This window comes from Opisthocomus hoazin, chromosome 11, assembly GCF_030867145.1.
Source record: "Opisthocomus hoazin isolate bOpiHoa1 chromosome 11, bOpiHoa1.hap1, whole genome shotgun sequence".
In the NCBI taxonomy this organism is placed as follows: Eukaryota; Metazoa; Chordata; class Aves; order Opisthocomiformes; family Opisthocomidae; genus Opisthocomus; species Opisthocomus hoazin.
Genome location: NC_134424.1, coordinates 10,860,007 through 10,886,675, shown reverse-complemented (window position 1 = coordinate 10,886,675; position 26,669 = coordinate 10,860,007). Strand labels below are relative to the sequence as shown.

Here is a 26,669-nt window from a genome sequence, read left to right as displayed (position 1 = left end):
AGCCCCGGGGCACGGCCGCATGCCAGCAGCCGGCTGGAGGCGGCACACCGGGAGGGGGCTGCGAGGTCCCTGGGGAGGGGCGGGCTGCGTCCCCCCACCCGCAGGGTGCTTCCCAGGCTGACGCTGCCGGACTTTGCCCGGGCAGCCGTGGTGGTGGGGAGGGACGGGTCCACAGGGAGGGACGGGTCCACAGGGAGGGACGTGCCCGGCTGCAGCACCGTGGCTGGGCCCAGGCGAGCTCCTGGTGGGGCAAACACCAGCGCAGCTCCGCTCTGTAGCTGAGCCGTGCCGGTGCCTCCGCCACAGGGCATCCCCCACTGGGGCAAAAAGCCGTGCCATGGCCCCCCGCGCCGCCGTGCCACCATCGGCTGTCTGTCGCCGCAGGCGGTGTCGGGCGCGTTCCTGCTGCGCCGTGCCGGGAGCCCGGGGAACGCGGCGCCGCGGGCTCACGGCCCCACGAGGCGCCCTTTTGTTCGCTGGCGGGGCCCGCCATGCCGGCCGGGGTCGGGGCGTGCCCGGGCTGCCGACGCCTGGCCGGCCGGGGCTCCGCGGGCGGGCGGCAGGGGCCTCCAGGCAGAAGGAATCGGCAGTGACATTCCCGTAGCCTGGAGACCGCCGTCCCTTTCAGCGGGCAGCCCATTTGAATAAGAATCGTGCGCGGGGAAGGGGGGCCGCCGCCGCCATCCCATCGCCACCCTCGCCCCGGCTCATTGCTGCCCACCGGCCCGGGGCGCAGCGGGTCCCGCAGTGCCCTCGCCTCCGGCCTCAGCCGCGCCGGATGCCGCAGGACGCGAGGTACCGGGGGCTCGCGGGGCTCGGGGACCCCCTCGCCGGCACGCGGCCCCACACCGCCTCGCCCGCCGCCTTGGCGTGGCTTGGAGCGGGGCCGGTGGCGGGGCAGAGCCGCGTCTGCCCCCGCCGCCTCGAGCCCCCCTGCCCCGGCTGGCTCCTGTGCGGGGACGGGAGAGATGTGTTTGGGCAGCGCCGGGGCTGGGCTCTGATCCAGCGCCGGCGAGGCTGGGAGCGGGCGGTACCGGGCGAGAGGGAAGCACAAAAGGCAGCTCCAGCCTAAATTTAACAGTGGGACCCCAGCCAGTGGCAGGGACGACCTTGCCCAGCTGGCTCCGCAGCTCCTGGCTCCCCTCCCTGGGTGGCCGTGGCCCGGTGCTGGGACCCCCAGGGACACCGGTGACACCCACAGGGGTGGGTCCGCTCTGAGCGGGGCAGGACGGGGCACGGCACAGCCTGCATGGGGTCTGGGGGCACAGAGCACGGCCGTGCGCCAGGTCTGTGCACCACAGCCCCCCGGGGACACACGGGGCTGGGACACCGCCGTGGGTTTGGGCGCTGGGTGTCACCCCCGGGAGCTTTGGGACCCAACTGCCCCACCTGATCCTGCTTCCCAATGCTGTTCCCTGGGCGCACTGCCGCGCTGGAGCTGGGTGGCTGCACCCCAGGGTGCGTGGCCGTGCCGGAGCCGCCAGAGGCCAGACCCCGAATGCCCTGTGCCTTGCGCCGTACCCTGTGCCCTGCTGCAGCGTCACCTCTGTGTCTCCCCAGGCAGAGCCTGCGGCTGCCCATGGACCTCCTGGCACTCACTCTCCTCCTGGGTAAGTGCTGGCCTTGGTGGGGCAGCCTGCGCACCCGCAGTGCCGGGGCTGCGGTGGTCCTGGGATCCCATCCTGGGCAGGGGGTGCTGGGTGGTGGAGGCGGGGGTGATGGCGATGCTCCCTGGCCGGCAGCAGCCAGGGCCTGACCGCTGCAGATCCCAGTGGGGAATCCAGGCTGTGCTGAGCCCCGGTGGGATTAGCAAGCGCCTGACCCGGCTCCTGGCTCCCCCGGCTCCGCTCAGCGCCCTGGGGCTGCCCAGCCCCCCTGCCCGGCCCCGCAGCTGACAGCCCCCTGCTTGCCCCCGCTGCCCGCCCGGCCCCTCTCCCTGCCCCCCGGTCACGAGGCCCTGGCGCTGCTGCCAGTGCCTTTCCGGGTCACAGAGCTTCGTGCTGCATCAGTGGGTTGGGACGCGGGGATGGGATGGGACGAGATGGCTGGGGGCGGGGAGGGTGCTGGGCAGGCATCCGGGGGCCCTGGTGCAGCCCCCAGCCCGCGCCCTCGTGCTCTCTGCAGTGGGGGTGCCGGCAGCCAGCGGCTGGCAGGAGCCTGACCCGAGCCACGGCTGCGCCCGCGGCAGCTGCTACCCGGCCACCGGGAACCTGCTGGTGGGGCGAGCCCCCCGCCTGAGTGCCACCTCCACCTGCGGGCTGGATGGGCCCCAGGAGTACTGCATCGTCAGCCACCTCCAGGTGAGCCCACCTGCTCCTGGCACAGCCCTGGCATGGCCCCAGCACGGCCGGGCACCAGTGCAGTCCCCAGCTGCCCATCCCTGATGGTGCCGCTCCCCGGCACAGGACTCGGAGAAATGCTTCACCTGCGACTCGCGGGACCCGTCCCTGCCTGAGAGCCATCGCATCGAGAACGTCATCTACCTGAGTGGCCCCCATGGCCAGCGGACCTGGTGGCAGTCGGAAAATGGTGAGGCCAGGGTGGCACTGGGCTAGCTCCCATGTGCGTGTGCTTCGGGGCTGCGTGGCCATGGGGCCCAGGGGGGTCTTCTCCAGCCTCAGCCGTCACCTCTCTGTCCCACCAGGCGTGGAGCATGTCAGCATCCGCCTGGATCTGGAGGGCGAGTTCCACTTCACCCACCTCATCATGAAGTTTAAGGTGTGTCCTGGCACATGGGTGCTTGGGATGGGGTGGGATGGGACAGGACGGACCCATGGGGTCTGCGGGGCCGGCCCCCATCCCAGCTTGGTGTCCTGCAGACCTTCCGTCCTGCGGCCATGCTGGTGGAGCGCTCAGCAGACTTTGGGCGCAGCTGGAAGGTCTACCGCTACTTCGCCTACAACTGCTCCAAGCTCTTCCCCGGGATCCCCAGCCAGCCCTCGGGGCTGGTGGACGAGGTGCTGTGTGACCAGCGCTACTCCGAGATCGAGCCCTCCAGCCACGGGGAGGTGCGTGGGGCCACGGTGGCGCGGAGCAGGGCTGAGGGTCTGAAGGGTCTCGATCACCCACCCCTTCCTCCCCCCAGGTCATCTTCAAGGTTCTGGACCCCTCCATCCCCGTGGCAGATCCCTACAGCCCGGACATCCAGGGTGCGTGCCTGGGGTTGCCGGGGCCACAGGGCCGATGGGGCGGGTGCTGATGGTGCCACCCCCCCCCCCCCCCCCCCCAGACCTGCTGCGCGTCACCAACCTGCGGGTGAACCTCACCAAGCTGCACACACTGGGGGACAACCTCCTGGACACGCGGCGGGAGGTGCTACACAAGTACTACTACGCCGTGGACGAGCTGGTGCTGCGTGGGAGCTGCTTCTGCCACGGCCATGCCGCCCACTGCGCCCCGGCACCCGGTGCCCCAACGTCCTCCGTCCCCGGCATGGTGAGGCACACACAGCCGCCGGCATGGCACGGTGCCCCGTGGGCCGTGCCGAGCTGGGTTCTCCCCGCCGCAGATCCACGGGCGCTGCGTCTGCAAGCACCACACGCAGGGGCTGAACTGTGAGCGCTGCGAGGACTTCTACCACGACCTGCCCTGGCGTCCGGCCGAGGGCTCCAGCACCAACGCCTGCCGCCGTGGGTGCCCTGCGCCGGCACCGGCACCGTGCTGTGCCTGGGGGCTCGGGGTCCCGCGGTCCGGGTTGGGGGAGTGGGGGTCCTGCATGTTGTGTGTGGGGATTTTGGGGTCCTGCACGTTGTGTGTGGGGGGTTCAGCATGCCGGGGGCCGTGGCTTGGGCCTGGGGGTTGAGGGTCCCGCGTGCCGTGCTTTGGGGTCACGGGTGCTGCACGCGGGGCTGGGGTTTGGGGGGGCTGGGGTGCTGCAGGCTGCGATTTGAGGGGGTCGGGGTGCATCCTGCCAGGATGTGGGGCTGGGGATTCTGCAGGCTGGGGCTGGAGGGCTGGGACTGAGGAGCCGCAGGGGTTTGGCACTGGGGGTGCTGCCAGGCGGGGGGTTGGGGTGCCGCATGCCGTGCCGCGGTGCCGTCCCCACAGGCTGCGACTGCAACGAGCACTCGCGGCGGTGCCACTTCGACATGGCCGTCTTCCTGGCCACGGGGAACAGCAGCGGGGCCGTGTGCGACGGCTGCCAGCACAACACCATGGGCCGCCGCTGCCACCTCTGCAAGCCCTTCTACTACCGGCACCCCCGCTCCGACATCCGCGCCCCCACCGCCTGCGCCCGTGAGTACCGCGGGACCCCAGACCCACGGTTTGCCCTGGCCCCGTGGCTCCCGGTGCTGGTAGCCACAGCTCCCCGCCGTGTCTCTCTCTTGGCAGCGTGTGACTGTGACCCGGCAGGCTCGCTGGACGGAGGCGCCTGCGATGGGCACACGGACGTGGCACTGGGCATGATCGCAGGGCAGTGCCGCTGCAAGGAGAACGTGGCCGGTCCCCGCTGTGACCGCTGTCGGCACGGTGCCTACGGCCTCAGCCATGGCGACCCACATGGCTGCCAGCGTGAGCTGGGACCCAGGGATGGGCACGGGAGGGTGTGGGGTGGAGGAATGGGGGTGGAGGGATGGAGACGGAGATGGAGAGGGAGATGGAAATGGAGATGGAGATGGAGATGGTGGTGATGAGTTGATGGTTGGACTTGATGATCTTAGAGGTCTTTTCCAATCATAATTATTCTATGATTCTATGATATAGAGAGATGTGGGATGGAGGGATTTGGGATGGCGGGATAGGGATGGGGATGGAGGAATGGGGATAGAGGGATGTGGGATGGAGGGATTTGGGATGGGGATGGAGGAATGGGGATGGAGGGATGGTGATGGAGGGATGGAGATGGAGGGGCGAGGGATGGAGGGATGGGGATGGAGAGATAGGGATGGGGGTGGAGGAATGAGGATGGAGAGATGTGGGATGGAGGGATGGGGAGATGGAGGGATGGAGATGGAGGGATGGAGATGGAGGGGTGAGGGATGGAAGGACACGGGATGGGGAGGGAGGGCCATGAAGCCCATGGGCTGTGGTGCCGAGTGGCAGCCCCTCACGTGTGGGGTTTGCACACGTGTGGGGGTCAGCGTGCAGGTGTGACCCGCGGGGCACAGTGGCGGGCAGCTCCCCCTGTGACCCCATCAGCGGGGACTGCTACTGCAAACGCTTCGTGGCCGGGCGCTCCTGCAGTCAGTGCGTGGTGAGTGCCCCAGCCTGCCCCACAGCCTGCCCCACACCATGCCCCGTGTCCTGACTTCCCCAGCCCTATGGCAAACCAGGGCTGGGCTGGCCCCACACTTGCCCCCTGCCCCCCCCTGTCACTGCAGCCCGAGTTCTGGGGCCTGAGCTACGACGTGGGGGGCTGCCGGCCCTGCGCCTGCGACTTCGGGGGAGCCTACAGCAACCGGTGGGGCCCAGCACAGCGCCCAGCGGGGCACGGGGACGGGGGGCGGGAGTGGGGACAGGGCTGGGGGGCGAGCGTGGTGGGGGAAGGGGGGGATGAGGACAGGGCTGGGGAGATGGAGGGTGCTGGGATGGAGGGAGGGAGGGATGGAGGTGGGGATCTCCATCCCCTGGGATGGAGGGATGGGGACAGGGATGGAGGGAGGGGTGGGTGAGGACAGAGCCAGGCAGAAGAGCAGGCAAAGGGACAAGATGGTCACTCCCAGGTGCTCCATGGAGGACGGGGCTTGTCCCTGCCGTTCCCACCTCATGGGGCGGCAGTGTGACCAGGTACAGCCTGGCTTCTTCTGTGCTCCCCTCGATCACTACACCTATGAGGCCGAGCAGGCCACTGGCCATGGCCATGACCACCCCCAGCTCCCGGTGAGTCTCCTGGGGGGGTCCCTGTGCCCCCAGCCCGGGCTTGTGCGTGGCTGTCACCGTGTGCTGTGCTCCATGCATGTGGCTGTCCCCATGCCCCAAGCGTGGCTGTCCCCTGCATGGCCACTTGTCCCCTGACCGCGTCCCCGCAGGGTGCCGTCCGGGCAGAGGTGCCCCAGGACTGCCTGGAGCACAACACCGGGGAGCCAGGGGGGCGGAAGGGACACCCGCGGCACCAGCGCAGCCCCCCCCGCGCCCCCCAGCCCCACGGCCCCTCGCGCCGCAGCCGCCAGCAGCCCCCCAAGGTGAGCCCGGGGGGTGGGACAGAGGGGGCACGGCAGGGTGCTGCGGGATGTGGGGCCTGGCGGGCAGAGCCGGGGGAGCTGGGGCCAAGCTGTGCCGTTGTCCTGCCCAGCCGGACGTGGAGGAGGTGGTGCGGGACGGCACCGGGCGCATGGTGACATGGACGGGCTCAGGGTTCGCCCGGGTGCGGGACGGGGCTGGCCTGACCTTCCGCGTGGATGACGTGCCCTACCCCATGGACTACGAGCTGCTGCTGCGCTACGAGCCCGAGGTGAGCATGGCCACGGCCACGGCCACGGCATGTATGGCACAGCGCGGCCCTGACGCCGCCGCACCTGTCGCCGCAGTCGGCCGAGGACTGGGAGGTCGTGGTCAGCGTCAGCTCCCGGGTGCTGCCCACCAGCCCTCGCTGCGGGAACCTGCTGCCCTCCGAACAGATGTACCGCGAGAGCCTGCCCCACAGCCAGAGGTGGGGTGGGATGGGAACGGGGATGGGATGGGATGGGATGGGATGGGATGGGATGGGATGGGATGGGATGGGACGGGATGGGATGGGACGGGATGGGATGGGGATGAGATGAGGATGGCGATGAGATGAGGATGGGGATGGGATGGGGATGGAATGGGGATGGAAAGAGGCTGGGATGGGGATTGGGTGAGTGTGGGAGTGGGCTGGGGATCAGGGTAGGGATCAGGACAGGACAGGGACAAGGACAGCCCTGCCACACTCCCAAAACTGAGGGACAGGGATGGGATGGAAACAGGGACAGTCCTACCTACAGGTGAGGTATGGGGATGGGGCAGGGACAAGGAAGGTGGCTGGGTGCTGCTGCTGTCCCCTGGCCGTCCACATGCCTGTCCCTGCACAGGTACGTGCTGCTGTCCCGGCCGTTCTGCTTCGAGCCCAGCACCCCCTACGAGGTGACCATGCGGCTGCAGCGGGCTGGCGTCACCCAGCGCCACCCCGGCGCCTTCATCCTCATCGACTCGGTGAGGGGGGGTCTGCTGCACCCTGTGCCTGGGCCTCGGCAGGGCGGGGTGCTGGGTGGTACAGGGGACCACCACGGGCTGGGGTGGGCAGTGACATGCACCTGGAGCTGCACGTGAGGTGGGGATGGGGATGGGAGTGGAGATGGGATGGGATAGGATGGGATGGGATGGGATGAGGATGGGGATGGGGATGGAGATAGAAATGGGAAAGGGATGGGGACGAGATGGGAATAGAGAATGGGGATGAAGATGGGGACATGGATGAGGATGGAGATATCAATGGGGCTGAGGACATTTATGGAGTTGGAGTTGGGATGTCAGCAGGGCTGGGGGTAAGGATGCCTGTGGGGATGGCAATTTGGATGGGAGGATCAGCGGGGCTGGGGATGTTGCTGGGGCTCTTACTGGGGCCGGGGCAGTCAAGCCCCCGGCAGGGCTGGGGCTGCCCCGGGGCAGATGGATCCAGCCCAGGAGCAGGGGCCAGGTCCCACGGCGGGGGGTGGCTGTGCCCCCCCAGCCCCATCTCCTCTCCCCCTCCTGCTGCCCGGCACAGCTGGTGCTGCTGCCGCGGGTGTTGGAGCTGCCTGGCTTCCATGGGATGGAGGCGGCAGCGGCGGCGCGCCGGGAGGAACTGGAGCGGTACCGGTGCCTGGAGGCGTTTCGCATGGCCCCCCCGTCCCCCCTGGCCCAGGCCTGCGCCCGCCTGGTCTGCAGCGTCTCGGCGCTGCTGCACAACGGGGCACTGCGTGAGTGGGGCTGCCGGGGCTGCGGGACGTGCCGGGGCAGCGGGCGAGGCTGCAGCGTGGGTCAGGATGGGACCGTGCCCACGGTGGGGTGGGCAGGGGCACCCATACCAGTGGGTCAGGACGGGGCTGAGCCCGTGGCAGGGTGGGGAGAGGCACCCAGCGCAGTGCGTTGGGATGGGGCCGTGCTCATCGCAGGGATGGATGGGGTACGGGATGCGGCAGGTCAGGCAGGGTGTGGGCAGGATGCGGGCAGGGCAGCCCCGGCCCCACGCTGGCCCTGCCACCCACAGCCTGCCAGTGCGACCCGCAGGGCTCCCGCAGCAGCGAGTGCCAGGCGCAGGGAGGGCAGTGCGAGTGCAAGCCCCACGTCCGCGGCCGGCGCTGCAACCGCTGCGCCCCGGGCAGCTACGGCTTCGGGCCCCTGGGCTGCAGCCGTGAGTAGCAGGATGGGCGCCTGCCGGGCAGCCCTGTCCCCCTGTCTGTCTGTCCACCCAGCTGTCAGAACCCTGTTCGCCGTCTGTCTGCCTGTTCACTTGTTTATCCATCCGTCTGTCCATGCATGCATCCATCTCGGCCCTGCTGCCCTGCAGCCCATGGGTTGGTCCCCCCCCATTCACCTGCTGTCCAGCTGTCTTCCTGTCCATCCATCCATCCATCCATCCGACCCCCTCGCATCTACCTGGGGTGGGCGCTGTCCTGCCTTGCACTCACTCCTCTGTCTGTCTGCACGTCCGTCTGCCCACCCGTGCATCCTCATCAGCCCTCCTGTGCCCTAGCCTGTGAGTTGGGCGTGCCCTGGGTGCTGGCCACCTGTCTGTCTGTCTGTCAGTTCGTCCATGTGTCCCCACACCCTCGTCCCTGACCCAAGCCGTGCTGTCCCGCAGCCTGTGCCTGCTTCCCGGAGGGCTCGGTGTCACAGCTGTGCGATGTGGTGAGTGGGCAGTGCCAGTGCCAGCCCGGCACCGTGGGCCGGCAGTGTGACCAGTGCCAGCCTGGCCACTGGGGCTTCCCGGCCTGCCGGCCCTGCCAGTGCAACGGGCACGCCGAGGACTGCGACCCCCGCACCGGCAGCTGCCTGCGCTGCCGCGACCACACCGCCGGCCGGCACTGTGAGCGGTGAGCCTGGTTGGAGGGGAGGGGAGGGGACAGCATGGCATGGCATGGCATGGGATATGATGGGAAGGATACAATGGGATGGGATGGGGTAGGGTGGGATGGGGTATGATGGAACGGATGAGGTGGGATATGATAGTATGGCAAGGCGTGGATGAGATGGGATGGATGAGATGGGATGGATTAGATGGGACGGGATGGGATGGGACAGGATGGGATGGGACGGGACGGGATGGATTAGATGGGAGGGAAGGGAAGGGAAGGGATGGGTTAGATGGGATGGGGTGGGGTGGGACGGGATGGATTAGATGGGATGGGATGGGATGGGATGGGATGGGACGGGATGGGATGGGACGGGATGGGAAGGGATGAGATGGGATGGATTAGATGGGATGGGGTGGGGTGGGACAGTATGGATTCGATGGGACGGGATGGGACGGGATGGATGGGATGGGATGGGATGGGATGGGATGGGATGGGATGGGATGGGATGGGATGGGATGGGATGGGATGGGACGGGATGGGAAGGGATGGACCCCCGGGGCACTTGCCTCTCCCCCTCGCAGGTGCCAGGATGGTTACTACGGGGACCCGGTGCTGGGCTCGGGGCAGCAGTGCCGGCCCTGCCCCTGCCCTGGCTACCCTGGCACACGGCACTACCATGGGAGCGCCTGCCACGCCGACGAGGAGACTCACCACATCGTCTGCCTCTGCGCGCCCGGGTACACTGGTGAGGAGCAGGGCGGGCGCCGTGCAGCGGGGACCCCCCGGCACCGTGACTGTAGGACCCCCGACACCCACAGCCCCCCATCCCCACAGGGCCCCGCTGTGACCGCTGCTCCCCCGGCTACTTCGGGGCACCGGAGATGGAGGGGGGGGTGTGCAGGCCCTGCCAGTGCAACAACAACATCGACGCCAGCGACCTGGGGGCCTGCGACCCTCGCACGGGGCACTGCCTGCGCTGCCTGTACCACACCGCGGGGCCCCGCTGCGCCCGCTGCCAGCCCGGCTACCACGGCAATGCCCTCCAGCGCAGCTGCCGGCGTGAGTGGGGCGGGGGGCTGCGTTGGGGCTGGGGCCGTGTGAGGGATGTGCAGGGAGTTTTGGGGCGATGCAGGGGGTTGGGGTGGGGGTGAGGGTTGGGGCTGCGTTGGGGTGTGGAGGGATTGGGGGGGAGGGCAGGTTTTGGAGGTATTTGTGGGTTTGGGGCTGAGTGGGGTTGGGGCTAGGTGGGGTTTGGGGCAATCGGGGGGCGTTGGGGCTGTGCCCGGGGTCGGGGCTGGGCAGAGGACGGGGATTGGGGTCAGGGGGGCTGAGTTCAGGGGGCTGGGGCTGTGCATGGGTTCAGGGCCAGGCAGGGGTGCTGGGACCAGGTGCTGGGAGAGATTCGCCTGGGCAGGGGGTACAGGCTGAGCCCCACGCCATCACCCGCCCGCCCGCAGGCTGCAGCTGCGACCCCCGGGGAACCCTGGTCTCCCACTGCACCGCTGGCACCTGCGCCTGCGACCACGGCACCGGTGCCTGCGCCTGCCGGCCCAACGTGGTGGGCAAGAGCTGCGACCGCTGCGCACCCCATTTCTGGAGCCTGGGGGGGTCAGGGGGCTGCGAGCCCTGCGGCTGCCACCCCATGCACGCCCTGCACCCTGCCTGCGATGTGGTGAGACCCCCGGCACCCCGGCACCCCGGCACCCCGGCACCCCGGCACGGCTCTGCTGCCCTCCTGGCACCGGGCAAGCCACCCGGCTGAGCATGCCACTCTCGCTGCAGGTGACAGGGCAGTGCCAGTGCCAGCCCGGCTTCGGGGGCCGTGTCTGCTCCCAGTGCCAGGAGCATCACTGGGGAGACCCCGAGAGGGAGTGCAGAGGTGGGGGCACGTCCCAGGGGCATAGGGGCTCTGGGGACAAGGAGTGTCCAGGGACATGGGGGCCTGGGTGCATGGTGGGACCCTGGGGACATAAGGGACCCTGGAGATATGGTGTGTCTTTCAACATGGGGCCACTGGGGAGACAGTGGGACACCGGGGATTCAGGAGGTCCTGGGGACCTGGTGAGATTATGGGGACGTGATGGGACCCTTCAGACACGGGTGACCCTGGAGTCATAGTGGGATGCTGGGGCATGGTGGGTCTCTGGGGACACAGGGGACCTGGGGGAGGCCGAGTACGTAGTGGGATTGTGGAGATACAGGAGACCTTGGGTACATGGTGGGACCCTGGAGGTGCAGGGGTACACAGTGGGACGCTGGGGACGTGATGGCACTCTGGGGACATGGGGGTCCCTGGGGAGGCCAGGACACGCTGCCACCTGTCTCTGCAGCCTGCGAGTGCGAACCGCTGGGCGCCGAGAGCCTGCAGTGCGAGCAGTCCAGCGGGCAGTGCCGGTGCCGTCCGGGCTTCGGGGGGCTGCGCTGCAACCATTGCCAGCGGGGCTACCAGGAGGCCTTCCCGCGCTGCTCGCCCTGCCACCCCTGCTTCGGGCGCTGGGACCCGGCCCTGGGCAGCCTGCGCGAGGGGCTGCGGCGCTTGGGGGCACAGGCGCGGGCGCTGCGGGAGGGGGGGTCCATGCCCCCGCTCAGCGCCCGCCGGCTGCGGGTGCTGGAGGAGGCCCTGGGGCGCGTGGAGCGGCTGCTGGGGGAGGGGGTCAACCCTGGTGGTCCCCTCCTCGATGGTCTGCCCGGGTGGCTGGATGGCACCAGGCAAGTTTGGGCGGTGGGCTGGGCTGGGGGGCACCCCCCTTTTGTCACCCAAAAAGGACTGAGACCCTTCTACCCCCCCATCAAAGAATGGAGCTGGATGACTTCTGGAAGCAGCTCCAAGAGCTGGAGCAACATCTGGATCAGGTGGCGCAAACAGATGTGCAGCACTGTGACCGGCTAGCCAGGCTGAGCCGTGAGCTCGGGGGTCTCAACCGAACCGCCTCCCACCTCCAAATCCTCCTCGGCACCGTGGCAGCGGCCGGATTTGGTGGTAAGAGCATCTGGCAAGGATTTGGGTTTCAATGGCGACCAGCCTGGCTGAACCCTGATGCCGGCACCTGCAGAGTCTTACCGCAGCATCCTGGCGTCGGCGGAGGACTCGCGGCAGGCGGAGGCGGTGGCCAACGGCACAGCCAGCCAGGTGAACGAGGCGCAGGCGACGCGGCGGGCGGCTGAGCGGGTGCTGCAGCAGCAGGGCGATGCTTTCCGCCGCGGCACGGCTGCGGCACGGAAATCCTTGCGGGAGGCGCAGAAACGGGTGATGGGGCTCAGCATCGCCAGGATCAATGAGAAGGTGAGAGTAGGACCGGCAGCGGGCAAATAGATGCATGGGGGGGAGACCCCCGCGCCGGGGCGGCACGCGGGCACCCCCCATGCAGCGTTGAGCTGCTATCTCCACTGTTGGCATCACCGCAGATTTGTGGGGTGCCTGGGGACCGGAGCTGCGATCAAGCGCCTTGCGGAGGAGCCTTGTGCCGGGACGGCGCGGGGACACGGCGTTGTGGTGGCGCAGGATGTGCAGGGGCACTGCCTGTCTCAGCTCGGGCCTTGAGCAGCGCCCGTAACGCCTCGCAGCAGCTGGATGTGGCGTTGGGGCAGCTGGGCGTTGTGGCGCAGAAGGTAGGGGTGGTGGCTCAGTGGCACTTTTTGGTGTCCCCTTGCGTCCCCGTTGCGTGGCCTCCTTGTGCCCTTTCTGTGTCACTTCGCTGTCCCCTTGTGCATTCCACTTGTGCCCCTTCCATGCCACTTTGATGTCCCCTTCCATGTCCCACTTATGCCTTTTCCATGCCCCTGAGCATGTCCCCACCCATATGTCCCTCTTATGCCCCTTTGCAGATGCCCCTTATGCCACTCGTGTGCCCCCCTGGGCCACTGCTACACCCCCTTTATGTCCCCTTGCACACCCCGCTGTGCCCCCTCGCACCCTGTTGCACACCCCCTCGTGTCCCCTAGCATGCCCCCCGTGCCCCTTCGCATGCCCCCTACACCCCCTCACATGCCCCCACCTTGTCCCCGTGCACGTCCCCTCATGCCACCCTGCGCACCCCCTCCCCGGGGCTGCCCCGTGCCCCCGCTCAGCCGCGTGCCCCCAGACGCAGGAGGTGCAGGAGCTGGCGCGGGGGGCACGGAGCCGGGCGGAGGAGGCGTTGGGGCGGTCGCAGGCCGCCCGCAGCCGCGCGGAGAAGGCGACGGCCCAGCTGCGGGACTTCATCCGCCGCATCAAGGCCTTCCTGGCAGGTAGCGCCGGCACGGGGTGGGCACTGGGCATGACGGGGGTCAGCGCGCCCACCCCGAGCCCACCCCGCTCCTGTGTCCCTGCAGAGGAGGGAGCCGACCCGGGCAGCATCGAGCTGGTGGCCCATCAGGTGCTGAACATCTCCCTGCCCAGCAGCCCCGGCCGGATCCAGGAGCTGCTGCGGGAGATGCAGGAGAGCATCGGCCAGCTGGAGGGTGTGGACGCGGTGCTGAGCAGCACGGCGCAGGGGCTGGCCGCGGCACGGGGGCTGCTGGAGCAAGGACGGGACGCCAGGCGAGTGGCGGGGGACGTGCCGGGGTGGGCAGGGCGTGGGGGTCTATCCCGCAGTGCTGGCAGGGTCTGGAGTTGCCCGTGCCGCCGCAGGGCGCGAGCAGAGGGTGTGCGGGACGAGCTGGCGGGGACGCAGCGGGAGCTGGAGGCGGCGCGGGTGCAGGCAACGGCGGCAGGGAGCACCCTGCAGAGCGCCAGGGACGCCATCCGGGCGGCCGAAAGCAGAGCCAAGGAGGTGAGGGGCACCAGGGCTGCAGGCACGCCGGGGCTGCGGAGCAGGGCCAGTGCCACCGGCACAGCCGGGGAGCAGGGACGGTGCTTGGGGCATGCTGGGGGCAACAGGGCTGGTGCTGTGGGGCACTGGGAGTAACGGGGTCGGTGCCATAGGGACATTGGGAGCAATGGGGTCAGTGCTGTGGAGACGCTGGGAGCAACGGGGTCAGTGCTTTGTGGGGGCACTGGGAGCAACGGGGTCAGTACTGTGGAGATGCTGGGAGCAACGGGGTCGGTGCTGTGTGGGGGCACTGGGAGCAACGGGGTCAGTGCCGTGGGGACACTGGGAGCAACGGGGTCAGTGCTGTGTGGGGGCACTGGGAGCAACAGGGTCAGTGCCATGGGGATGCTGGGAGGAATGGGGTCAGTGCTGTGTAGGGGCACTGGGAGCAATGGGGTCAGTGCTGTGGGTGCACTGGGAGTAACAGGGTCAGTGCTGTGGGCGCACTGGGAACACTAGGGTTTGGTGCCATGGGGATGCTGGGAGCAATGGGGTCAGTGCTGTGTGGGGGCACTGGGAGAAATGGGGTGGGTGCCGTGGAGAACAAGGCTGATGCCGCGGGCACACCAAGCGTAGCGGGGCTGGTGCCAGGGCGACGCGGGCGGCGTGGGGTGGGTGCCATGGGTTTGGCGAGGTGGTGGGGCTGGCAGCGTGGGCGCGGCGGTGGCCGTGCCTGCTGGCAGCGGGTGCCAGTGCCTGCCCAGGCGGAGCGCAGGCTGCAGGCGCTGGAGGGGAAGGAGTCTCGAGCACAGCGGCGGCTGCGGGAGCTGGCGCAGCGCGTCACCGCCCTGCGGGAGCGGGACCGGGACACCCGCCGTGTGGCCCAGCAAGCCAAGGACGGGGCAGAGCGTGCCACCACCGCCTCGGGGACGCTCAGCCAGGTGAGCCCCGGCCACAGCACGGCACCAAGGGGGGCACGGGGTGCTGGGGGGAGCTCAGCCTCGCCATGCCCGTGTGCCGCCAGGACCTGGCGCAGGTGACGCAGCGCTACGCGGTGCTGAGGGGCCGGGTCAGCGGGCTGGCCGGGGTGTCCGGCGGGGCCCTGCGGCGTGTGACGCAGCTGACGGCGGAGGCCCGGGACCTCCTGGACAAGGCCAGCAGCAGCAAGAGGAAGCTGGAAGGTGAGGGGGGAGCCAGTGGTGGGGGGCATTCCCTGCCACCCCAACCCCGCTTGGCGCCCACCTCTGCCTTCACCCTCCTGGGCACGTCCCTGCCTGGCATCCCAAGGGTGACGCAGGCTGGGGACATGGCGAGGGGCTGCACCCTGACCGTCCCCCCCCTCCCGCAGAGCTGGAGCAGCACTTTGGGGCCAACGAGCGGGCGATGGCGGCCAAGGCGACGCGACTTCAGGCGCTGGAGAAGCGGGTCTGGGGGCTGCTGGAGGAGATCCGGGAGAGGGCCAACGCTTACGCCACCTGCTAGGGACCGGTGGCGGGGCTGGGGTCCGCTCCCGCCTTGCCCCCCGCCCCGCTCCCGGCCCCTCCACGGGCACCTGTAGCGCGGCTGCAAATAAAGCTCTGAAGAGCGGCTGCCGGTGTCCCGTGCTGCCGGTGCCCGGTGCTGCCGGTGCCCGGTGCTGCTGGTCTCCGGTGCTGCGGGTGCCCGGTGCTGCCGGTGCTGCGGGTGTCCCGTGCTGCCGGTGCCCAGTGCCGCCGGTGCCCGGGGCTCCTCTCCGGCCGAGCGCCCGCGCTCCCCGCTCCGGCCGGGATCCGCCCCGCGCTTTCCGCGCAGCCCCGAGCGCTGCGCCCGCCGCCCAGCTCGGGTGGGGGGGGGGGGGGGGGGGGGGTGTAGGGGGGCGGGAGGGACCGGGACAGGGACGGGAACGGAAACCGGCGGGGCGGGACGGGAACGGGACGGGACGAGACGGGACAGGCGGGCACCTGCCGAGAGCCCCCTCTGTGCCCCCCGAGCGACACCCCCGACCCCCCCCCCGCACCCCCCTCGCGCCCCCCCCGCGCCCCCGCGATGCGGACCCCCGGCGCCCTCCTGCTGCTGCCGCTGCTGGCCGGTGAGTCCGCGCCCCCCCCCTTCGCCCCCCCTCCCCCAGCGGGGCCCGCCGCGGGTCGGGGTCCGGCCCGGCCCCGCCGCCCTCTTTCCGGACCCCCCCGGCCCCCGCCAGCGCCCTCAGCCGCCCGGTGCCCCGCAGGGCTGGGGGGGTCCCCGGCCCCCGACCCCCCCCACGGCTGCGCCCGCGGCAGCTGCTACCCGGCCACCGGGGACCTGCTGGTGGGGCGAGCCCCCCGCCTGAGTGCCACCTCCACCTGCGGGCTGGACGGGCCCCAGCCCTACTGCATCGTCAGCCACCTCCAGGTGAGCGCTCGGGGAGCGGGGGGTGGCGGGGGGCGCGGGGACGGGGTCACACACCGCCCAGCCCCCCGCTCGCAGGAGGAGAAGAAGTGCTTCACCTGCGACTCGCGGCGGCCCTACGACGCCCGCGCCAACGCCGACAGCCACCGCATCGAGAACGTGGTCACCACCTTCGCCCCCCGCCCCAAGAAAGCCTGGTGGCAGTCGGAGAACGGTGAGCGGCGGGCGGGGTGGCGGGGCGTCCCGGGGGGCTCTCCTTCCCGTCCTCCCACGCCAAGGAAGTGTGACTCAGCCGGCGGCCGCAGCCGCGCCCCTGGACCGCGGCCGGGTCGGGGGGGGACGAGCCCCAGGGACCCGCGGGTGGGTGCTGCCCGCAGTCACGCGTCCCGTCCCCAGGGGTGGAGCATGTCAGCATCCAGCTGGACCTTGAGGCCGAGTTCCACTTCACCCACCTCATCATGACCTTCAAGGTGGGTCCCAGCACACGGGTGGCTGGGACAGGATGGGATGGGATGGGATGGGATGGGATGGGATGGGATGGGATGGGATGGGACGGGATGGGGGCTGCGGGGCCGGCCCCTGTCCCAGCTGGGTGTCCCGCAGACCTTCCGCCCTGCGGCCATGCTGGTGGAGCGCTCGGCTGACTACGGGCGCAGCTGGAAGGTGTACCGCTACTTCGCCTACGACTGCGCCGCTGCCTTCCCCCACGTCCCCCGCGGGCCCCCGCGCCGCGTCGACGACGTCGTCTGCGAGTCACGCTACTCTGACATCGAGCCCTCCACCGAGGGGGAGGTGAGGGCCTGGCAGTGCTGTGGGAGGGTCGCGGGACCCCCTGCTCTCCCCTCACTGCCCTGCTGCCTCCCCCCAGGTGATCTACCGGGTGCTGGACCCTGCCATCCCCATCCGGGACCCCTACAGCCCCGCCATCCAGAGTGAGTCGCCCGCCCCGGGCTCCTGCCTGGCTGCTCTATTTTGGGCGCAGCTATTTTGGCTGCCCTCGCCCTGCTCTGAGCCCCGTGGCGGGGTCGGGGCCGGATCCAGCCCGCAGAGACTCTGGCCTCCCCTGCACCCCTCCCCATGGGAGCAGCTAAAGGTCGGGCTGCATCAGGGCGAGTGGAGGGGGACGGCTGTGCCAGAGCCATGCCGGAGCCGAGCCCAGCGCAGAGCAGCGGCTGCAGCGTGGGATGGTGTCGGTGACGGGCAGAGGAGTGGGGCCGAGCGCGGGATGCAGCGGGTTAATCGCTAGGGCTAAATTTAGGCTGGGAGCAGGAGGGGAGGAATCTGCAGGGCAGGGCTGCTGGGAAGCTGCGGTCCCGGGGGAGCCATCCTGTGCTGCTGGGGTCCCCAGGCTGCGCCCAGCCGGCACAGCCATCCTCCGGGCACAGCCCGCGGCGGTGGGTGCCCCGACCCCCGGAAAGGTGCCTTAAGCCCGGGGTGCTTGTTGCGCACCCGTGGGGTCCTGGCACGCATCTACTGGGGGGGCCTGCAAACCCCCGGCCTGTGCACAACCACGTTCCCGGGAGCCGAACCACAGTGGTGACGAACAGCCCAGCCTGGCCACGTGCGTGTGAGCCAAACCACGCACAGCCTGATGGTGCATGGGCGAGCCGAGCCGTGCCCAGCCCCACTGAGCCACCTGCAACCCCGCACAGCCCACCCCAGCCATGCGCGGCAGAGCCGAGCTGTGGATGGGCAAGCCCGACCACCCTGTGCAGTGTGCCCTGGCTGCCAAGAATGCTAATGGGATCCTGGGATGCATTAGGAGGAGTGTGGCCAGCAGGTCGAGGGAGGTTCTCCTTCCCCTCTGCACTGCCCTGGTGAGGCCCCATCTGCAGTACTGTGTCGAGTTCTGGGCTCCTCAGTTCAAGAAAGATGAGGAGCTACTGGAGAGTGTCCAGCGGAGGACTACGAGGATGAGGGGACTGGAGCATCTCTCCTATGAGGAGAGGCTGAGGGAACTGGGCTTGTTCAGCCTGAAGAAGAGAAGGCTGCGAGGGGACCTTATAAATGCTTATAAATATCTGCAGGGTGGGTGTCAGGAGGATGGGGCCAGACTCTTTTCAGTGGTGCCCAACGACAGGACAAGGGGCAACGGGCACAAACTGAAGCACAGGAAGTTCCGTCTGAACATGAGGAAGAACTTCTTCCACTCTGAGGGTGACGGAGCACTGGCACAGGCTGCCCAGGGAGGTTGTGGAATCTCCTTCTCTGGAGACATTCAAGACCTGCCTGGACAAGGTCCTGTGCAGCCTGCTGTAGGTGACCCTGCTTCGGCAGGGGGGTTGGACTAGATGACCCACAGAGGTCCCTTCCAACCCCGACCATTCTGTGATTCTGTGCTGACGTGGGTCTCTCCCCTGCCCCAGACCTGCTGCGCGTCACCAACCTGCGGGTGAACCTCACCAAGCTGCACACGCTGGGGGACAACCTGCTGGACACGCGGCGGGAGATCCAGGAGAAGTACTACTACTCGCTCTACGAGCTGGTGCTGCGCGGGAACTGCTTCTGCTACGGGCACGCCTCCGAGTGCGCCCCGCTCAGCGGGGTCCCCGCCACCACCAACGGCATGGTAAGGCGAGATGGCACCATGTGCCCGGCTGGACCCAGGTGGCCATGCCGCCCGGTCCCACGGCCCCTCACCATGGTGTCCTGGCAGGTGCACGGGCGCTGCGTCTGCAAGCACCACACGCAGGGGCTGAACTGCGAGCGCTGCGAGGACTTCTACCACGACCTGCCCTGGCGCCCGGCCGAGGGCTCCAGCACCAACGCCTGCCGCCGTGGGTGCCCTGTGCCAGCACCAGCACCGTGCTGTGCCTGGGGGCTCGGGGTCCCACGGTCCGGGTTGGGGGAGTGGGGGTCCTACATGTTGTGTGTGGGGGGTTCAGCATGCCGGGGGCCGTGGCTTGGGCCTGCGGGTTGAGGGTCCCGCGTGCCGTGCTTTGGGGTCACGGGTGCTGCACGCGGGGCTGGGGTTTGGCGGGGCTGGGGTGCTGCAGGCTGCGATTTGAGGGGGTCGGGTTGCATCCTGCCAGGATGTGGGGCTGGGGATTCTGCAGGCTGGGGCTGGAGGGCTGGGACTGAGGAGCCGCAGGGGTTTGGCACTGGGGGTGCTGCCAGGCGGGGGGTTGGGGTGCCACATGCTGTGCCGCGGTGCCGTCCCCGCAGGCTGCGACTGCAACGAGCACTCGCGGCAGTGCCACTTCGACATGGCCGTCTTCCTGGCCACGGGGAACAGCAGCGGGGCCGTGTGCGATGGCTGCCAGCACAACACCATGGGCCGCCGCTGCCACCTCTGCAAGCCCTTCTACTACAAGGACCCCAGCAAGGACCTACGGGACCCGTCGGTGTGCCGAGGTTGGTGCTGGGGGGCTGCGCGGCGCGGGGCTGAGCTGGGGATGGGGGTGCTGACCCTGCCTCTGCCCGCAGCGTGCAACTGTGACCCCGAGGGCTCTCTGGACGGGGGACTGTGTGACGGCGCTGATGACCCGGCCCGGGGGCTGATCGCAGGGCAGTGCCGCTGCAAGGAGCACGTGGCCGGCCCCCGCTGTGACCACTGCAAACCCGGCTTCTTCGGCCTCAGCGCTGCCAACCCACAGGGCTGCCGGCGTAGGTACCGGGGTGGCACGCGCCGGGGTCGGGTGTGTGGCTCAGTGTCGCTGGACACTGCTGGCTCTGTGTGCAGGGTGCCAGTGTGACCCCCGCGGCACGGTGCCCGACGGCAGCCAGTGTGACCCCCTCAGCGGCGAGTGCCTCTGCAAGCGGCTGGTGACTGGGCGCAGCTGTGACCAGTGCCTGGTGAGCGGGGATGTACTGGGAGCCATGCATGGTGCTCAGGGGCTGCGCGTGGTGCTTGATGCTCGGGAGCTGTGCACAGTGCTCCAGACCATGGCACTGTGGCCAGGCACTCTCTGACACCTTTGCCGTCCCCAGCCCGAGCACTGGGGGCTGAGCCACGACCTCCCGGGCTGCCGGCCGTGCGACTGCGACGTGGGAGGTGCCCGCAACAACCTGTGAGTCTTCTCGGGGACGCAGGGAGTGAGGGGCATCCCTGCTGGCGTTGGGTCTGACTGTGCTGCCCGGGTACCAGGTGTGCCATGGAGACGGGGCAGTGCCAGTGCCGCAGCCATCTGGTGGGACGACAGTGCGGCCAGGTGGAGCCCGGCTTCTACCGCGTCGACCTGGACCATTACACCTACGAGGCTGAGGATGCTCGGCTGCATCAGGTAAGGGACCGAGGTGTCCCTGGGGGGCAGAGCAGGGTACTGGGCAGCTCTTTGCAGGGTCCCCATGCTGGCAGGCACCCCTCTGCCCCGCAGAGGGGTGCCTGCCAGCCAAGGCAATTTTTGGGGTCCCATCTCATGAGGCCCCTTCACACCAGGGTTCGGTGGTGGAGCGCGAGCCTCCCACGGACCACCCGGCTTCGTGGACAGGGACGGGCTTTGCCCGCGTGCTGGAAGGCAGCTGGATAGAGTTTCACATGAGCAACGTGCCTTTCTCCACCGAGTACGACGTGATCATCCGCTACGAGCCCCAGGTGAGCACCGGCCAGCAAAGCTGGCGGTGGGATGCATTGCCAGATTGGGAGGTGATGGTGGGGAGCGCTGGCTGCTGAGGCTTTTTGGCACATGCCCTTCTCTGCTGGTAGCACCCGGAGCCCTGGCAGGAGGTGAGGGTGAGGGTGCTGCGCCCCAGCGCCGTCTCCGCCAGCAGCCCTTGTGGAAACACCATCCCAGCCGACGACCAGCTCTCCACCAGCCTCCCCTCCGGTGCCAGGTGAGCATCTCGCCGGGACCGGGCTGTGCCGGGACTCGCAGGAGGCTCCCGGCTCCCCACGCTCTGCTTTGCCCCCCCAGGTACGTGGTGCTGCCCCAGCCCGTCTGCCTGGAGCGGGGCGTCTCCTACACCCTGCGCCTGGAGCTGGGCTGTGCCACTGCTCGGCGGGATCCCACCACCAGCGTGCTCATCGACTCGGTGAGGGACGGCGGGGTGGGGGGCAGGGTGCAGCTGTAGGGGACACGGGGTGAGACAGGCGTGACGTCCCGCTGACTTGCCGCCCCGCAGCTGGTGCTCCTGCCCCGTTACTCCTCGCTGGAGATGTTCATCGCGGGCGACCCCGGCTCCATGGAGCGCCGGGAAACCTTCGAGCGGTACCGCTGCGCCCAGCCCTTCCACGCCGCGGGGCCGAAGGCCGTGGCCGAGCCCTGCTCCAGCCTCCTGCACAGCATCTCAGCTGTCCTGCATGACGGGGCGCTGCGTGAGTACAGCCCCGCGCCCCATCCCGCGCCCCATGCCCCAGGGCGGCCGGCGCTCACCCCGCTCTCTGCCCGCAGCCTGCCTCTGCGACCCCCAGGGCTCGCTCAGCGCCGAGTGCCGGCCCCACGGCGGGCAGTGCCACTGCAAACCCAACGTCATGGGACGGCGCTGCCACCGCTGCTCCCCGGGCACCTTCGGCTTCGGGCCCGGCGGGTGCCGAGGTGAGTGCCACAGGGCTGTGCCGACTGAGCCCGCCGAGGAGCCCGTGCGCCCCAGGGCTGGGGGCACGGGGGGGGGGGATGCTGCCTGCAGCCCCAGGGCAGACGGCGTGGGTGCCGTGCCTTCCAGCGTGCCAGTGCAGCAGCGAGGGGTCGGTGAGCGCCGTCTGCGACAGCACCACGGGGCAGTGCTCATGCCGCGAGGGCGCCTATGGCGTGCGCTGCGACCGCTGCCAGCCCGGGCACTGGGGCTTCCCGGCCTGCCGGCCCTGCCAGTGCAACGGGCACGCCGAGGACTGCGACCCCGGCACGGGCAGCTGCCTGCGCTGCCGCGACCACACTGCCGGTGAGAGGTGCCAGAGGTGAGTGGAGGTGTGCCCGGACCCGGGCAGGGTGCTGCGGGCAGCCCCTGCGCCTGCTGACCCCCTGCCCACAGGTGCGCGGCCGGGCACTTTGGGAACCCGGCACTGGGCTCCGGGCAGCGCTGCCGGCCGTGCCCCTGCCCCGAGGGGCCCGGCAGCCCCCGCCACTTCGCCACCTCCTGCTACCAGGACAGCCGCTCCGGGCAGGTCGTCTGCCACTGCAGCCCTGGGTACGCAGGTGGGTGCTCGCCGCAGCGCGGCCAGTGCCCTCCCCGGAGGGGGTCCCCCTGTCCCCAGGCACTGCCCGGTGCTCTGTGCCGGCAGGTCCCCGCTGCGACGAGTGTGCCCCTGGGTACTACGGGGACCCGCTGCAGCCCGGCGGGCGCTGCCTGCCCTGCCAGTGCCACGACAACATCGACGTGACGGACCCAGAGGCGTGCGACCGGCGCACGGGGCGCTGCCTGCGCTGCCTCTACAACACGGCGGGGCCCCACTGCGCCCAGTGCCAGCCCGGCTACTACGGGGACGCCACGCGGCACAGCTGCAGGCGTGAGTACCCGCGGCCGCACCGAGACAGGCTCGTCTGCAGGGCCCAGCACGTCCCCGGGGACCGCGCACGCCATGCCTGCCCTTGCTCGTGCAGAGCACTGCTGGGTCCCTGCAGCCCTGCCCTGCTCTGGACTGTCTCCTCTGCCCGGTCCCAGCTCTGCAGCCCCATCCTTGTCCCCAGCTTGTTCCATCTCGTCTAAATTCCATCTCATGCCCGTTCCTGTCCCTGTTCCGATCCCATCCGCACTGCCACACAGACTCTGTCCCCACCCCATCCTTATCCCATCTCTGTCCTGACCCTGTCCCAACTCTATCCCATCCTCATCGGTGGTCCTCACGCTGTTCCCATTCCGTCTCCATCCTGTCCCCACCCCATCCCTGCCCAATCTGTCTCCATCCTGCCTCCATCCTCACCCATCGCCATCCTCATCCCACCCGTGCCTATGTCCCCATACCATCTGCACCCCCATCCTGTCTCCATCCCAATCTCATCCCCATCCCGTCCCTGTCCTCATCCTGTCCCCACCGACTCTCAACCCCCTCATCCCTGTCCCCATGCCTGTCCCCACTCAGCACCTGTCTGGTTCCAGGTTGCTCCTGCAATGCGCTGGGCACCGACGCCAGCACCTGTGGGCCCCAGCAGTGCCAGTGCGACGGGCACAGCGGGCAGTGCCACTGCCTGCCCCACGTGGAGGGCCAGAGCTGCGACCGCTGCAGCCCCAACTTCTGGAACCTGGGCAGCGGGCAGGGCTGCCAGCCCTGCGCCTGCCACCCCCAGCACGCCCTGACACCCGCCTGCAACCAGGTGAGACACAGCAGGGACAGGGGACGGGGGAGTGGGGTGGGGCTGGGTGCTCGCTGCGGCGGTGCCAGCCTCGGCCGCACCGTGTCTTTCAGTTCACGGGGCAGTGCTCCTGCCGGCCGGGCTTCGGGGGCCGGACCTGCACCGACTGCCAGGAGTACCACTGGGGCGACCCACGGCAGCAGTGCCGAGGTGAGAGCCGGTGCCGGCGGGGGGTCCGCGGCAGGCCCCACGGTGCCCTGACACCGCTCTCCCCGCAGCCTGCGACTGTGACCCCCGCGGCATCGCCAGCACCCAGTGCCACCGCGGCAGCGGCCACTGCGACTGCCGGCCCGGCATCTCCGGAGTCCGCTGCGACCAGTGCGCCCGGGGCTTCGCCGGCGCCTTCCCCACCTGCCAGCCCTGCCACCCCTGCTTCGGGGACTGGGACCGGGTGGTGCAGGACCTAGCCACCCGGACCCGGGCGCTGGCACAGCAGGCCAGCCTCCTGCAGCACACCGGGGCCGCCGGCGCCTTCGAGGGCACCTTCCAGCGGCTGGAGGAGAGCCTGGCCGCCGTGCGTGACGTGGTGGCTGCCCGCAATGCCACCGCGGCCACCGCCGCCCACCTGACACACGCCACAGAGGGGCTGCGGTGAGCACCCGGCGCAGGGCATGGCTCCCAGGGTGGCCTCGGCGGCAGGTTGTCACCCCCTTCCCTTGCAGGCGGCAGATCGGGGAGGCGACGGAGAGGCTGACGCGGCTGGAGGGGGAGCTGACGGCCGCCCAGGACGCCAACTTCAACGCCAGCCACGTGCTGAGCGCGGTGGACCGGGGCGCCCGCGCCCTCAACCACAGCCTGCAGGACCTGGAGCGGCGGCTGCACGCCCTCAAGACCTCCAATTTCCTCGGTGAGCCATGCCGCCGAGCTGGGCCGGGGCGGCGGGGCCGTAGCTGGGGCTCTGACAGTGCCCCCGCCACTCCCAGGCGCCTACGACAGCATCCGCCAGTCCCACGGGGCGTCACGGGAGGCCGAGCGCCGGGCGGACGCCTCCACCCGCGCCGTGCCCAGCCCCGCCAGCGCCTCGGCGGCCACCCGGCACCGCACCGAGCAGCTCCTGGCCAGCCGGCGGGACAACTTCAATCGCCAAAATGCGGCCAGCCGGCGGGCGCTGATGGACCTGGCGGCACGGGCGCGGGCACTGAGCCTGCACCCGCTCAACGAGAAGGTGGGACGCGGGGAGGGGAGCGGGGGGATGGCCCCCAGAGCCGCCCCGAGCCCACGATGCCTTGCAGGTCTGCGGTGCGGCGGGCGACGTTCCCTGTGCCGAGAGCCCCTGCGGGGGAGCTGGGTGCCGGGACGAGGACGGGGCACGGCGCTGCGGGGGTCTGAGCTGCGGTGGAGCGGTGTCCACGGCCGACAGCGCACTGGACCGGGCACGCCATGCCCAGGAGGAGCTGCGTCAGGCCGCCGGCGACGTGGCCCAGCTCTCCCACAGGGTGCGTGGCACATGGACATTGGTGGGAGCAGGCAGCACAGCCATGTCCCCCAGCCCTTGGGACTGGCGCTGAGTTTCTGCCCCTGCCCAGGTGGCGGAGGCCAAGGGGAAGGCGGATGAAGCCCGGCTGCGGGCACAGGCGGCCCTGGACAAGGCGAACCGGACCAGGGCCCGCGTGGAGAGCTCCAACAAGGAGCTGCGGGAGCTCATCAGCCATGTCAAGGCCTTCCTGAGCCGTGAGTGCCAGCGTGCCGGGAGGGCTGGCCGCCCCTGCCCGGCGCTGCGTGGCTCTGCACCGCGCTGCGCCGACCCTGCACCCCGCACTGCATGGGGGCTGTACCGCCCCGGCACCGCATCGAGCAGCCCCTGCCCCACGCTGCGTTGCACGGTCCCTGCCCTGCCCCGACCGTCCCCTGCCCCCTGTGCTGCCCCACACTCCCTCCCCGTGGGTCCCCCCTGCCCTACACCGCCCCTCGGTCTGCTTGTCCCCTCTGTCCCGGGGTGCCGCCGGGGACACGCTGACAGCTCCCGCCTGCAGAGGAGGGGGCCGACCCCGAGAGCATCGAGGTGGTGGCCAGCCGAGTGCTGGAGCTGTCGCTCCCCGCCGCGCCGGCCCAGATCCACCGCCTGGCCGAGGAGATCAAGGCGCGGGTCCGTAGCCTGGCCAGTGTGGACGCCATCCTGGAGCAGACGGCCGGCGACGTGCGCCAGGCGGGGCAGCTGCTGCAGGACGCCCAGCGAGCCAGGTGAGCCCAGAGACGTGGGAACGCAGCCCCCCGGGGACCCTCAGCCCAGGCTGGCGCTGAGGCCGTGCCGCCCCGGCCGCAGGTCGCGGGCAGAGGGGGTGCGGGGCACGGCCGAGGCGGTGCAGCAGGCGCTGGAGGAGGCGCAGCGAGCCCAGGGCACGGCCGAGCAGGCGCTGCAGCGTGCTGCCGGTGACATCCAGCACAGCGAGAGAGCCCTCGGCACGGTACGGACCCCGTCCCCACGCCCTCAGCCCCACGGGGCTGGGCAGGGCCCCTTCCCCAGCGTGCGGGCCCTTTGGCTGTGCCCACCCGCCGTGCCGCCCGTCCCCAGATGCAGGCCCAGACGGGGAGCGCTGAGCAGCAGCTGGCGGGCGCCATGGGGCGGATTGGGCTCCTGGACGGACAGACGGACGCCCTGAAGGTGAAACGCGCCAACAACAGCCTGGCAGCCACGCGTGCCCAGGAGGCGGCCGGTGCCGCGCGGGACCGAGCCAGCGAGGCCAAGCAGGTGGGTGAGCCTTCGTGGGGGGGTGCGGGGGGCCGGCGAGGGTCCTGCTGACCGTCCCTGCCGTCCCGCAGGTGCTGGAGGGGCCGCTGCGGGACCGGTACCGCACGGCGCAGGAGCTGGTGCAGCACCGGGCTGAGGGCGCGCGGCAGGCGGGCAGCCGGGCCCAGCGGCTGCGGGACGAGGCCGCCGGGCTGCTGCGGGATGCCCAGGGCAAGCTGCAGCGGCTGCGAGGTGAGGCCGGGGCGGCGGGGCGGGGGGAGCGGCGGCGGGGGCCAGGCTGACCCGTGTCCCCCCCCCTCCCGGTCCCCGCAGCGCTGGAGGAGGCGTATGAGCGGAACGAGCGGGTGCTGGACGCCAAGGCCGCGCAGCTGGGCGGGCTGGAGGCCAGGATGCGGGAGGTGCTGGCCACCATCAACCAGCAGGTCCAGATCTACAACACCTGCCAGTGACCCCCGGAGGGGCCCGGCGCCCCCCGCGCCCGCCTGGCCTCCGCTGGGCACCCCCCCGCCTGAATAAAGTTACAGAGCAAGGCCGCCTCGCCTCTGCCCCGCGCCGCGGGCCCGCCCGGGCGCGGCGGGGCCGGGGGCCGCGCTGTGGGAGCGGCCGGCGGGGCGCGGGGAGGCGGCGGGCCCGCACACCCGGACGCGGGTATCGGGCCCGGGCCGCCCGCCCCGTTGCCATGGGAACGCCCCTGGCCGGGTCG

At 70.4% G+C, this 26,669-nt stretch overlaps 2 protein-coding genes across 3 annotated transcripts; both read left to right on the top strand.

Annotated features, from left to right (window-relative positions):
• Nucleotides 1–606: 606 nt before the first annotated feature.
• Nucleotides 607–15,273, top strand: LOC142362766 (laminin subunit beta-2-like). Of its 2 annotated transcripts, none has more exons than XM_075433271.1 (35): nucleotides 607–795; nucleotides 1,561–1,610; nucleotides 2,125–2,300; nucleotides 2,406–2,529; nucleotides 2,645–2,718; nucleotides 2,820–3,008; nucleotides 3,086–3,149; nucleotides 3,230–3,435; nucleotides 3,509–3,629; nucleotides 4,048–4,236; nucleotides 4,333–4,512; nucleotides 5,082–5,194; nucleotides 5,322–5,401; nucleotides 5,664–5,820; nucleotides 5,970–6,122; nucleotides 6,233–6,391; nucleotides 6,468–6,589; nucleotides 6,990–7,110; nucleotides 7,664–7,856; nucleotides 8,147–8,290; nucleotides 8,741–8,972; nucleotides 9,536–9,699; nucleotides 9,789–10,013; nucleotides 10,412–10,626; nucleotides 10,737–10,833; nucleotides 11,285–11,663; nucleotides 11,750–11,934; nucleotides 12,008–12,237; nucleotides 12,360–12,563; nucleotides 13,037–13,181; nucleotides 13,266–13,473; nucleotides 13,564–13,705; nucleotides 14,449–14,625; nucleotides 14,709–14,865; nucleotides 15,033–15,273. In XM_075433271.1, exons 1-35 carry the CDS (start codon nucleotides 779–781, stop codon nucleotides 15,164–15,166), a joined length of 5,526 nt encoding a protein of 1,841 aa, XP_075289386.1. In that variant the 5' UTR covers nucleotides 607–778; the 3' UTR covers nucleotides 15,167–15,273. The 2 variants fall into 2 exon arrangements, with proteins under 2 accessions (XP_075289386.1, XP_075289385.1); XM_075433270.1 differs by having other exon boundaries at nucleotides 14,395–14,625.
• A 304-nt stretch (nucleotides 15,274–15,577) lies between these two features.
• On the top strand, nucleotides 15,578–26,498 carry LAMB2 (laminin subunit beta 2). The gene is made up of 33 exons (XM_075432575.1): nucleotides 15,578–15,752; nucleotides 15,891–16,054; nucleotides 16,130–16,265; nucleotides 16,448–16,521; nucleotides 16,655–16,843; nucleotides 16,920–16,983; nucleotides 18,418–18,620; nucleotides 18,708–18,828; nucleotides 19,217–19,405; nucleotides 19,478–19,657; nucleotides 19,734–19,846; nucleotides 19,982–20,061; nucleotides 20,139–20,274; nucleotides 20,430–20,585; nucleotides 20,697–20,824; nucleotides 20,905–21,022; nucleotides 21,113–21,305; nucleotides 21,382–21,525; nucleotides 21,653–21,884; nucleotides 21,959–22,122; nucleotides 22,209–22,433; nucleotides 23,024–23,238; nucleotides 23,331–23,427; nucleotides 23,496–23,868; nucleotides 23,940–24,124; nucleotides 24,201–24,442; nucleotides 24,510–24,713; nucleotides 24,804–24,948; nucleotides 25,251–25,458; nucleotides 25,541–25,682; nucleotides 25,790–25,966; nucleotides 26,038–26,197; nucleotides 26,279–26,498. Exons 1-33 carry the CDS (start codon nucleotides 15,710–15,712, stop codon nucleotides 26,413–26,415), a joined length of 5,337 nt encoding a protein of 1,778 aa, XP_075288690.1. The 5' UTR covers nucleotides 15,578–15,709; the 3' UTR covers nucleotides 26,416–26,498.
• The last annotated feature ends 171 nt before the right edge of the window (nucleotides 26,499–26,669 follow it).